The 12,763-nt window shown below is 48.2% G+C and overlaps 1 protein-coding gene across 1 annotated transcript in view; it reads right to left on the bottom strand.

Annotated features, from left to right (window-relative positions):
- Positions 1 to 4,251: 4,251 nt before the first annotated feature.
- LOC134428537 (zinc metalloproteinase-disintegrin-like batroxstatin-2) overlaps positions 4,252 to 12,763 on the bottom strand; it is a 30,625-nt gene continuing 22,113 nt past the window's right edge. Inside the window, exons 16-24 of the mRNA XM_063175305.1 lie at positions 12,100 to 12,256; positions 11,417 to 11,497; positions 10,820 to 10,898; positions 8,500 to 8,590; positions 8,072 to 8,171; positions 6,813 to 6,875; positions 6,505 to 6,582; positions 5,616 to 5,678; positions 4,252 to 5,120 (exon numbers count right to left, since the gene is read on the bottom strand). Coding sequence (XP_063031375.1) covers positions 5,088 to 5,120; positions 5,616 to 5,678; positions 6,505 to 6,582; positions 6,813 to 6,875; positions 8,072 to 8,171; positions 8,500 to 8,590; positions 10,820 to 10,898; positions 11,417 to 11,497; positions 12,100 to 12,256 — 745 coding nt within the window. The 3' untranslated portion in view covers positions 4,252 to 5,087. The remainder of the gene's footprint in view (positions 5,121 to 5,615; positions 5,679 to 6,504; positions 6,583 to 6,812; positions 6,876 to 8,071; positions 8,172 to 8,499; positions 8,591 to 10,819; positions 10,899 to 11,416; positions 11,498 to 12,099; positions 12,257 to 12,763) is intronic.

Consider the following 12,763-nt stretch of genomic DNA (forward strand, 5'->3'; position numbering starts at 1 on the left):
AATGTCCCTTGGGCAGGGGGGGTTTCCTGCTGTTCCCAGGTGTGTTTGGGGAGGGAAGGCCTCCTGAAGGGCTGAATTGTGTCCTGAAGGGAATCGTGTCCCAAAGGGGATCATGTCCTGAAGAGAATCATGTCCTGAAGGGTGTAAATTGTGTCCTGAAGGGAATCATGTCCTGAAGGGAATTGTGTCCCAAAGGGGATGATGTTCTGAAGGGAATGGTGTCCTGGAGGGAATGGTGTCCTGAAGGATATGAATTGTGTCCTGAAGGGAATTGTGTCCCAAAGGGAATTGTGTCCTAAATGGAATGATGTCCTGAAGGGAATTGTGTCCGGAAGGGTGTGAATTGTGTCCTGGAGGGAATCATGTTCTGAAGGGCATTGTGTTGTGAAGGGAATTTTGTCCTGAAGGGAATTGTGTCCTGAAGGATGTGAATTGTGTCCCGAAGGGAATTGTGTCCCAAAGGGAATGGTGTCCTGAAGGGAATTGTGTCCTGAAGGAAATTCATGTCCTGAAGGGAATGGTGTCCCAAAGGGAATGGTGTCCCAAAGGGAATGGTGTCCTGTCCCAGTACTTCACTGGCAGACCCCACCACGGGGTTTTTTCATTCTCTGTTAAATCACCTCATGCTCTGAGCCCCATCACGCTCTGGAGCTGGGCAGGAGGGGTTTTTGGGGTGACCTAATTGAGGAGCACGTTCAGGAATTCTCAGCAGCTCTTTACCGTGCCTTTCCCACCGCTGGGATCCTGGGATTTTCCTCTCCGTGATGGCTGCAAAATGGAACATGGAAAGCACATTACTGCAGAGCACTCCAGGACAGGCAAAAATAGACCCTGATGTGGAGCAGCTCATCCCTGTCTCCATGTAAGAACAGCTGTAACAGGGATGTTTGTGTGGCTGCAGCCCCAAGCAGGCACCTGAGCTCTGTCCTCACGTGTTCTGGTTGGAAATCTCCTCCAGGTTTTCCCAGCACCTCTTTCCCTGCTGGAGGAGCAGCTTTTTTATTCCATTTCTAAATTCCTGCTGAAATTGTGTGGGATTTGTAATTTCTCCTGTTACCTGGGCTGGGCACTCAGATGTGTTTTGTCCTCCCGGTGCCTTGGCTCAGCCCAGCCCCATGGAACCACTTTCCCTCCCCTAATGGCTCCTGCAGACACATCCATCAATATTTCAGCCTCTACTATTTTGCCCTGAGACCTTCTAAAGGCCGGGGCCACGCTTTTTGTGGAATTATTTATGGATCTCGTGTCAGGAGCAGCCTGTTAATCTCTGCCACTCTCCTGAGGGTGGCTTTGGAGGGATGCAGGGCCTGGAGGAACGCTGGGGCCTCCTGTGTGCTCAGCCCCAGAGGAGGCTGGAAGCATCCAGCAGTGCCATACTGGGGAAATTATCATTAAAGGGATGATTAATGGCACTTCTCAGCCGTTATTGAAGAAATTGAAGTGGCTGAGGTTCACATTTCAGCACAGGGTGGGTTCTTGGGGTGTCTGTGCTGGGCCAGGAGCTGCTTGATGATCCTGGTGGGTCCTTTCCAGCCCAGGATATTCCATGATTCCCTGGTTACTGATATCATTGTTACTGACATTATTATTAGTGATATTAATTATTAATACTGATATTGTTTCTGATGTTACCAGCACAGGCTGGCGTGGTTAGAACCATTTTTTGGCAGCATTTTTTTGGAACCATTTTTTAGCAGCATTTTTTGGGGACCATGAAGCCCAGTTTGGTGGCAGACAACCAGCAAGGTGTGACTTCAGGGAAAAAACCTTCCCTGTGAATTTTCCCTGTGAGTTTTCACATCAGTGGGCTCGTCCTGCTGCCTTTTATCTCCTCCTTTGTGCAGAAGGTGATGATTTATGCATTGCTGCAAGGCTGCAGAAAATCTGCTGGCACAGGGAAGCAAAATCCTTAATTTCACGTTGCTACTACATGAATTATTCACCTGGACAAGGCTGCTAGGAAAAGGCTTGGGTTAAACCTGACTCAGTCAGAGCTGGCTCTGGCTGTGAGGAGCTCTGAGCCTGGCCTGGAGTCACGTTTGGAGGGCTGGGATCAGTTCATTCCCTGTCTGGTGCCTCCGTGTCTGCAGATCCAACGTTCCCTGGACGCAGCCCAAGGGCAGGAGGTGCTGGCAGTGCAGAATTGATCCCCCAGCTCCTCCTTCCCCACATCCCATTGCCCTCTAACGGCCAGCATGGAATGTGCACGGCAAGAAGGGCCAAAATCCTCAGAAACCATTTAATGGACAACAAAAGAGGGAGGAGACCCCACCAGAGTGGCTGGGAAAATTGAGGAAAAATATGAGGCAATACTCAAGAAAGACTGAGGATAAATATGAGGCAATACTCAAGAAAGATTGAGGGAAAACATGAGGCAATATTCAAATATCGACCCTAAAACAGCAGCCAGACAAATCTTACGAAAAACATATTTTGTCACCCAGGTGTGGTTTGATATACAGAGAAATTTGGAGAAATGAGACAATTGGCAAGAAAGGGGATTGGAGGATTTCTTAAGAGAAGCACAGAAAATATACAACAGGAGGGATGAAGAGAAAGCAAAGGAAAAGGCCAAAGTGATGTTAACTGCCATTAGAGGAGGAAAAATTTGGTTTAATTGTAAGAAAAATGGACACTTCAAGAGAAATTGCCCCCAAAGGGAAGGGAACCTGAGAGTTTTTAAGAACAAGAAAAGAGAGGAGGTAAAAAACTAAAGATGTCCAGGGCTCTGCCTCCTGGGGACAGAATATTATCAAAAACCCTTTATAAAATAAGTCCCCAAGGAGAAGCATTTTAAAAGTGTGCAATTCTGAGGGTGGGAGAGGAATTCCAGAGGAATTCACTCTGTTGGGATGCTCTGGATTTCCAGAACTCCCTGAAAACCTTCACAGAGAAGGTTGGATTTGGGGTGCAAGGGAATTCAGAGGTTGAAAAGAAACAGGAAAAAAGACATTTTTGTTTTCCCGTGGAGTGAGGGAGGAGGAGGAGTGGAATATTCACTCATACCACAAAAACCTGTCAATAAATGGCTTTTTGGGGGGCTGAGAGCAGGGACAGGTGCAGCCCACGGCTCCTGGCCAGCAAATTCCAGCTGAATACCATGGAAATGGCCCCAGATTTTGCCATTTTTAGGGGAAATCCATTGTGGAAAGGTTTGGCCAGCCCTAGCAGTGGAGTCACTGCAGATGGAGGAAAAGTGGGGTGAAGGAGGGTGGGAAATTGGAAAATTGGGTTATCCCAGAGAGGTTTTGGATTCCCCATCCCTGGCAGTGCCCAAGGCCAGGCTGGACAGGGCTTGGAGCACCCTGGCATAGTGGGAGCTGTTGGGGCTGGAACTGGATCCTTCAGGGCCCTTCCAACCCAAACCATTCCAGGATTCTGGGGTTCTGTGAATTCAGAGATTGAAAAGAAACAGGAAAAAAGACTTTTTTTTTTTTTTTTTTCCCGTGGAGTGAGGGAGGAGGAGGAGTGGAATATTCACTCATACCACAAAAACCTGTCAATAAATGGCTTTTTGGGGGGCTGAGAGCAGGGACAGGTGCAGCTCATGGCTCCTGGCCAGCAAATTCCAGCTGATTTGGGGATTTGTTCCTCCTGCAGTGGAGCCTTTTGAGCAGCAGATGTCACATTTGTACAACACAACGAGAGGTTGCAGCTGCACACGGAGTAACCACGGGCGTCCCGGGGCAGGAGGGGCTGGAAATCAGAACCTGCTCTGGGTGGAATAAATCAGATATAAATTTATATATAAATTACAGAGAAATAGAATATTTTTCTACTCCCGGTCACTCTGAAGGAGGGTTTTTGATTCCAGTCCAGGGCTCACCCTCTGCTCAGGGCTGGAATGAGTGTTCAGGTAATGAGCAGGTGAGGATTTGGTTTTCTGCAGGAAAAGGCAGCCCAGGCTCCCGGTTTGGAGCTGAATCTCAGAAGATAATTAATAAAAAAAGAATTGTCTAGGTTTGCTTCAAATCTCACTATTCTTAGAAAATTCTGGCATACTCCCAAAGGTTGGAAATCAGGAAGAAACAGATTTGAAGGTGGCAAAAAAGCTGTGTTGGAATATCCTGTCAAGCCTCATTATAAATGGAATTCAGCTTTCCTGGCTGACTTGGCAGGGCTGACAACACCTGGGAATGATCTTTTTACTGCAAATTGGGAATTTTAGGGCTCTGGCAATGTCAGAAATGACCCCACTTCACCCTGGTTTTCCTGTGCTTCATGATGGGTTTGAAAGAACACAACAATTGCTTCCTGTTCAGACAGAACTTTAATACAGAAATCTCTGTAAATACATTAATTACAGCTCATAAAAAATAACTTCTGGATTTTTACACCCCAGTCAAACCCAGGTGGAGATTCCAATCTGTTCCTGGCTCAAATAAAGCAGCAATTATCCAAAGAGGAAGGAAGCTCTGCTCTTCCAGTAACATCCATCCTCATCCAACACAACCTCAAAGGAAGAACTGAAATTCCAGCACATCCATGTTTTGCAGGGAATGGCATCCTCAACGGGGAATTTAAGGATTGTGGAGAGAATCCAGTGCAAAGGATCTTGCCAGAACCATTCCCAGTGTGTCTCATTGCTTATTCCATGTCCAGCTCAGACCCTGGGGACACAACTTCTCTCCCCAGGGCAGGAAGAGTTTGTTTTTCTCCACGACTTGCACATGAGGGAGAAATCTTTGAGGGCAGAGAGGGCTGGAAAAGATCCAGAAATGGAGCCAAAAAAAAGTTTGCAATTCCCAAACCTGGAGCAGCCACACTGTCCCTGCTGCCCTCAGCTCTGGCCCCAGAGGAGCAGAGGAGGAGCAGCCTCATCCACAGTGCAGGGGGTGTTCAGCAGCTGTTGTAACTTACTCCCAGTTTACACCTCAGTGCAAGTGGTGGCTCTGCTCTGCTTCCCTTGGACAGCAGCTCCATGTCACCACCAGGGCTCCTCACTGCCTGAAATCCCAAATCCTTCCAGTCAGTTCTCAAGGAGGAGAGGGAGATGGTCCAGGATACTTTTGCCAGAAGTGGAGGAATCGAGGGATGAAGTGTCCCTGGAAACTTCAGGTGGCCCAGCCAGCTCTGCTTGGGAAGCCTCAGACTCTGGGGTTCATGGGGGGCTTTAAAGCCTGCAGGGAAAAGGAGCAGTGAAATCCCAGCAGTAAAGGAATTCCAGCCCCAGAGAATGGATGGGAATTCCATCCCCAGGGAACTGATGGGAATTCCATCTCCAGAGAGCTGATGGGAATTCCATCCCCATGGAACTGATGGGAATTCCATCTCCAGAGAATGGATGGGAATTCCATCCCCAGAGAATGGATGGGAATTCCATCCCCAGAGAAAGGATGGGAATTCCATCCCCAGGGAACTGATGGGAATTCCATCTCCAGAGAGCTGATGGGAATTCCATCCCCATGGAACTGATGAGAATTCCATCTCCAGAGAGCTGATGAGAATTCCATCCCCAGGGATTTGATGGGAATTCCATCCCCAGAGAATGGATGGGAATTCCATCCCCAGGGCACTGATGGGAATTCCATCCCCAGAGAGCTGATGGGAATTCCATCCCCAGGGAATTTATGGGAATTCCATGCCCAGGAAATTGTTATTCCCACCTGAATTACCTGGGGTGGAGGAGGGGGTTTGCCTTTGGGAAGGGGCACAGGAGGAGCTGTTCTCTCTGGAGCCTGGAACAAAATGGGGTTTCAATGTCACTGGGGTTCTCTGAGCAGCTGCAGAACCTCCTCAGCCCCAGCCACCCTCACCCTGCAGCAATTTCCTGCTGCAAAATCCCAGGAATTCCCACCTGTCCATGTGCAAGGGGGCAACGAAATACAAATACAAGGGGGCCAGGTCTGTTTCAGAAGACACCGAGCTACTCCCAATGTTTAAATATTGATATCCAAGCTCACAGAGTGGGATTTAAATGTGGTTTATAACTGATACATGGGGATATTTTATATCTTATACTTTCTATTTTACATTTTATATTGTCCTGACCCAGTGTTTGTGCAGGCACCACCCCAGAATTTTGTGACCAGAGTGAGGATGAATTTTACACCATCCTGCCAGGGGGGCAGGGGCCTGAAATGCTGAGATGGTGAACATTTGAGGCAGGTATTTCCTTTTAATTAGGATGGTTTGGGTTTATTAATGAGAAATAGAACCATTCCTCTGAGTTCTTACAAATGTAAGACCCAGCACATCTCTGCCACACAGGGACCCTCACAGGCACCTGCAGCAGCAGAGTTACTCATAATTTACTTTGTGTTTACACCTGAAATGCCTCTTGGCTTAAACTCCAGCTACTGAGTTTGTTTCTGATGCCTTGGAGGACTCCCTGGCTGATGAGGAATATTTGTGCAGTTTAGGATTACACAGCCAAAAATTGATTCCTACCCTAAAAACCTGTGCTTTGAATAGCTGTGATTTTAAATTTTCACTTTAAATCAGAAGCTGCAAATATGAATTGGTATCTGATAGAGATGTGTGAGGCTGCAGGGTTGTACTCACAAACTTCTCCTCGGGGTGGGAAGAGCCAGGTTTGGGGGCAGGAACGGGAGGTGGGGGACCCTTGGGCCTCAGGGCAGGCTGGAAAAAACAGAACATGAACCATTTAACCCTCTGTGTGCATCCACGTGTTCCTTGGGGATGTACAGCCTGGAGCTGGACATGAAAATGCTTTAAGGGGCTGGAGGTGCAGGGATGGTGACTGAGAAAACAGAGCCCACTCTGGAGCTCAGGGATGTCCCTTTGGGATCAGGGGTTTGTCATGTTCCCAAATCCCGCAGGGAAGCAGGGACATTCCCAGAAATACTCACACTCTGAAGGTGCGGTTTGTTCTCCTGAGGTGGAGGCACGGGAAGAACTTTCTTATCAATTACCTGCGGACGGGAACGGTCACAAATGGGGCGCAGCCCTTATCTCACCTCCTGCCTTATCTCCAGCTGTCCCTGCCCTGCCCCGGCTCACTGGGGACCCAGAGCCTTCCCCATGCCGGCATTCCCAGCACTGTCCCTCCCCTCAGCATTTTTGGGAATTCATGCTGGAGTTCCCGGTGCTGTCCCCTCAGCATTTCGGAAATTCGTGCTGGGATTCCTCCCCTCATAATGTTGGGAATCTCGTGCCAGCATTCCCAGTGCTGTCCCTCCCCTCATAATTTTGGGAATCTCATGCTGGGATCCCCAGCACTGACCCCTCAGCATTTTGGGAATCTCATACTGGGATTCCCAGCACTGTCCTTCCCCTCAGCAATTTGGGAATCTTGTGCTGGGATTCTCAGCACTGTCACCTCATAATTTTGGGAATCTTGTGCTGGGATCCCCAGCACTGACCCCTCAGCATTTTGGGAATCTCATGCTGGGATTCCCAGCACTGTCCCCCACCTCAGCAATCTGGGAATCTTGCGCAGGGATTCTCAGCACTGTCCCCTCATAATTTGGGGAATCTTGTGCTGGGCTCCCCAGCGCAGCCCTGTCAGCATTTTCAGAATCTCATGCTGGGGTTCCTCCCCTTTATAATTTTGGGAATCTCGTGCCGGCATTCCCAGCACTGTCCCTCCCCTCAGTATTTTAGGAATATCATGCTGGGATTCCTCCCTCGGCATTTTGGGAATCTCATGCTGGAGTCCCCAGCGCTGTCCCTCTCCTCAGCATTTTGGGAATCTCATGGTGGGATTCCTCCCCTCATAAGTTTGGGAATCTTGTGCTGGGATCCCCAGCACTGTCCCCTCAGCATTTTGGGAATCTCATGCTGGGATTCCTCCCCTCATAAGTTTGGGAATATCATGCTGGCATTCCCAGCGCAGTCCCTGCAGCATTTTGGGAATCTCAAACTGGCATTCCCAGCACTGTCCCTCCCCTCAGCATTTTTGGGAATTCGTGCTGGAGTTCCCAGTGCTGTACTTCCCCTCAGCATTTTGGGAATCTCATGCTGAGGTCCCCAGCCTTGTCCCCTCAGCATTTTGGGAATCTCATCCTGGGATTCCTCCCCTCAGCATTTTGGGAATCCCGTGGAAATGCAGTCCCTTGGGCTGATGGTTTGAGCCCTGGGGACAGTCCCCAGCTGTCCCTGCTCTCACCTTCTGGGCAGGTGGCACCAGCACAGGCTGTTCCCTGCAGCTCTGCTCCTGATCCACAAACACCTGGTTGGTGGCTCCGGGTCCCCTCCTGGTCTGGTGGCTGTCAAAGATTTCAAATCATGCTCAATTTTAGGTAACTGAAGAAAAACCTCACAGCTGAGGCCCTGCCTTGCTCCTGCTGGTGTTTTGTACCCATGTCTTTGATTTCTTTCTTCCCTTAATTCATTGGGATTCTTAAGGATTTATCAAGAGCTCCATTTCAACTCTTCCATCCCCTCCCAGCCATGGGATTTCTGATGCCTCCACAAATCTCATGGACCATCTTCCTTCCCTTCCAGGGTCTAATTCCCCCCACCCCCAGTGCAAACTCAGCAGGGATTTCCTGGCTGTGGTTTGTGGGTTTTAGGTGGATGTGGGAAGGATTTTACCTCTTGTGGGAGCCTCGGAAGCGGGTGAGCAGCACGGCTGCAACTGCAGTGACAGCCAGGACAGCCAGCACGCCAGCAGCCACAGCAATGCCTGGCAGGGACAGAAACAGCCCTTGAAAATCTGGGAATTACAGAGGGCAGGGACAGAAACAGCCCTTAAACACCAGGGATCACTGAGGACAGGGACAGAAACAGTTCCTAAACACCAGGGATCACTGTGGGCAGGGACAGAAACAGTTCTGAAACACCAGGGATCACTGAGGGCAAGGAGAGAAAGAATCCTAAAACACCAGGGATCACTGAAGGCAGGGACAGAAAGAATCCTAAAACATCAGGGAATCACTGAAGGCAGGGACAGAAACAGTTCCTAAACATCAGCAGGGACAGAAACAGTTCTGAAACACCAGGGATCACTGAGGGTTGGGACAGAAACAGTTCCTAAAAAATCAGCAGGGACAGAAACAGTTCCTAAATATCAGGAACTGTGGGCAGGGACAGAAATAGTTCTGAAACCCCAGGGATCACTGAGGGCATGGACAGAAAGAATCCTAAAACATCAGGGAATAACTGAGGGCAGGGACAGAAAGAGTTCCTAAACATCAGCAGGGACAGAAACAGTTCCTAAACACCAGGGAATCACTGAGGACAGGGACAGAAACAGTTCTGAAACATCAGCAGGGACACAAACAGTTCTTAGAACATCCCAGAACCACTGAGGGTGGGAGACACCCAGCAAGATTCACCATTATTAAGAAGTTTCCCATCACCACTGATTAAGGAATTTTATTATCTCTGTTTTCATTCTATGGGTTCTTCTCCTGCACACAAATGGTGATGGAAAGGAGAGAACTCCTGCTGGTTTTGCCATGTTTGAAGTCAGTTGTTCCCTGAGCTGTCCCTGGGATAAACAAACCTTGAACAAACCCTAAACCATCCCTGCCCTTTCCATTGACACTCAGAGATCCTCCCCTGTCCTTCCTCTCCTCTGTCCCAGAGACTGTTACCCACAGAAGGGTGCAGACCTTCGAACTGCCCTCAAATAAAGTTTCTTCCACAATTTTCAACAAAACTACTCCAAAGCCTCAACCAAGTCAGAGGTTCAGAGCTAACAGCTCTGGAGAGGGTGAAGAGAGGACAAAAATATTCCATATTATATATTAAATAAAGGCTTTTTTTTCCCCCTTAACATGTGAAAATCTGGACACAAATTATTTTCCCTCAGAGGTGGGTCAGTTAAGGACCATGCAGATGATAAATGAACTTGTCCAGCTCCCTCACAGCAAAGCCTATGGGATCCTGGTGCCACTTTGAAGGGACAGAGAACTCGTTATTCCAAGAATAAACAGGAGAAGCCTGTTGCTCTCATCTCCAGGGGGAATCACTTGTCAGCTTAGAGAGGAAAACACCTTCTCTACTCCTCCCTGCAGGACTGACGGGTGCTCAGAAATCAGCTCCCTGGGATACAGTGCTGGGATTTAGCTTGGATATGAAGAGAATTTTCTTCATGGAAGGGGTTGTGCAGTTCTGGGACAGGCTGGAGCTCCCAGTCCTGGAATTGTTCAAACCTGTGCCTGTGGCAGCTGAGGACATGATTCAGTGCTGCTGGGCTTGATGAGATTAATTATTCCAATTAACAATTGTATGAGCCACTCTGGTGCTGGGCTGCTCCCCTGGAGCTCCCCAGCTCATTCTGGTGCCTTTTGGGGCAGATTCACAGAATTCCCAGAATCACTGGGTTGTAAGAGACCTCAAAGATCATCCAGTCCAACCCAGCCCCAGCACCTCAACTCAACCGTGGCACCCAGTGCCACATCCAGGCTGGTTTTAAATCCTACACCCAAAATGGATGATGGGTCATGGGTTTCACACTTTTATAAGTTTGGCCAATTTGCCTATTGGGGTTGATCTCCCAATTACAGCTGCAGGTAATGAAGTCGTTGACCCCAAGTTTGCTGCCCCCAACTCCCTCTTGTTCCCATCTCTGGGCCCTGAGGCAGTGAGGTGTCCTTGGTTCCCAGGCCTGGAGAGGAATTGTTGTGTCTGCCCCAAATGGGAGAGCAGCAGCTCACACTGGGCGTGGAGTTCAGAGTTATGCCCTAAAGAACTGCAGGGATTACAAATATATGAAAATGTAAAAGCTAAAATCCTGGAGAGGAATTGTGTCTGCCTAAAATGGGAGAGCAGCAGCTCACATTAATATGGAGTTCAGAGTTACGGCCTAAAGAACTGCGGGGTTACAGATAGATGGAAAATAGGAAAGCTGAAATGCTCAGGGATCCCTTGCAGGCAGGAAAGGACACATTCCAAGTGTGGCACTCACTGGTGAGGGCTGAGGAGCTGTCACAGTTGGGGGGTGCCCACCCCTCCTCACACTGGCACTGCAGCTCGTGGTCACACACCTGGGGGCACAAACAGGGACACCAGTGAGTCTGGGGGCTCAGAAAGTTTCTGACAGAGGATGCTGAGAGGTTTTTTTAATCTCTTCACTTATCTGAGCTAAAATTTAGCGCAAAAAGGAGCAGTTTGGGGTGTTAAAGGACAGTCCTGATGTCATGCACCTTTTGCTTCTGCAGGGTAAGCTTCACTATAGAGTTAATCTATTTATCTGTAGGTCTCTGAATGGTCAAATGTGAGCAGAATTCTCTTCCCCAAACCAAAATAACCTAAAAGAGGAGAGCTGTGATACCATGGCTCAGGGGCAGGGTCAGACACAGGGGCTGTGTCCATCTTCTGGGCAAAAATATTGATGTTCCCTCAGGTAAGATGTGTTTTCATAAAAATTTTTAAAGTTTCTGACTCCTCAAATTTGACAGATTTGTATCAATGACTTAAACACTGTCAGCAAGGAGGTCTGAGCCTGATCTGCATCATTTTCTTGGGGTTTTAAAGTGAATAACATCAAATGCTGGTGTCTTACAGCATGGCCAGGGCACTTGGCAGAGCAGTTGGTGGATCTGAAGACATCCTCAGCCTGGACACACTCCCCACGGCTGCACACCTGAAATGAGAGCAAACCACAGGCATTTGGAGCTTCCAGGACAGGCAGAGTTTGCACTTTATCCTGGGAGGGGATGGAGAACAGCTCTGGAAATCCCTCAGACCCCTTTAGGAGTGGGAGATGAGGGGCTGATTTTCCATTTGGGTGTTTTGTAGAAAGGAGAGTGACAGAGATGAGCAGACATCACTGCTCCCCACCCAATCCCTCATCCCTCCCCTCCAGGCAGGAATATTCAAGGGAGTGACTGGAAAAGAGCACCCAGTGATGAGGGACAGCCATCATGGAAATAATTAAATGTAATAATTAAATGCAGTAACACATTAATGAGCTCCTAACCTCTCAGACAAAGCTGTGTTTCTCCTGCCACACATCTTTGTGTCAGTAAAGGGAATGAGGCAGCGGCCAAGCCTAAGGAAATGGGAATGCTGCCAATTGCTGCTTGCTTTGCTGCTGGGTTGGGATAAAAGTTGGGAAAACAGAGCAGCAGAAGTTTGGGGTCCACTCAGTCCTCCCTGTTTAAAATCTTCCCTGTACAGGACAGAATTATATCAACAAGGCTGAAAGAGGGGGAAGAACAAAGGAAGAGGGGATTCTCCACTCACCATCCCATTGCCACACTTGGTTCCATCCAGGATCATGCCTGGGTCGTCCCCCCCACCCCTGGAGAAGCTGCCTTTGCAGGCCCTGAAGGACAGCAGGCTCCCGTCCCGAGGCATCTCCCTGCCTCCAGAGCAGAACAGCTTCCCACACAGTTTGTCTCTGCAAGGACAACAGGAGCTGTTACCCCAAGGACAAGGCCCAGCAAACCCCCTGAGCGGGGCTCTCCTGCAGCCTGAATTCCAAGGAAATGCTGCAGCAGGGAAGGCTGGTGTGGCACCTTGGCTTGAGCAGGTGGCAGGTTCTTAAATCCTGCTGAGCTTAGCAGGGAACACAACTTGATTCACAGAAATGAGCATTTAACTGATATTCCTTCACTTCTGAGGCTCAAATTCCCCATCCCAAAATCCCTGGAGTTCCCTGCGCACCCTCACACTCATCCTCCCAAGCAGCCCTGCCCAGATAAGATAATAATATAATATAATATAATATAATATAATATAATATAATATAATATAATATAATATAATATAATATAATATAATATAATATAATATAATATAATATAATATAATATAATATAATATAATATAATATAATATAATATAATATAATATAATATAATATAATATATATATTACATTACATTTCATTATATTATATTACAAC

This window comes from Melospiza melodia, chromosome 23 (genome assembly GCF_035770615.1).
Source record: "Melospiza melodia melodia isolate bMelMel2 chromosome 23, bMelMel2.pri, whole genome shotgun sequence".
Classification (NCBI taxonomy): domain Eukaryota; kingdom Metazoa; phylum Chordata; class Aves; order Passeriformes; family Passerellidae; genus Melospiza; species Melospiza melodia.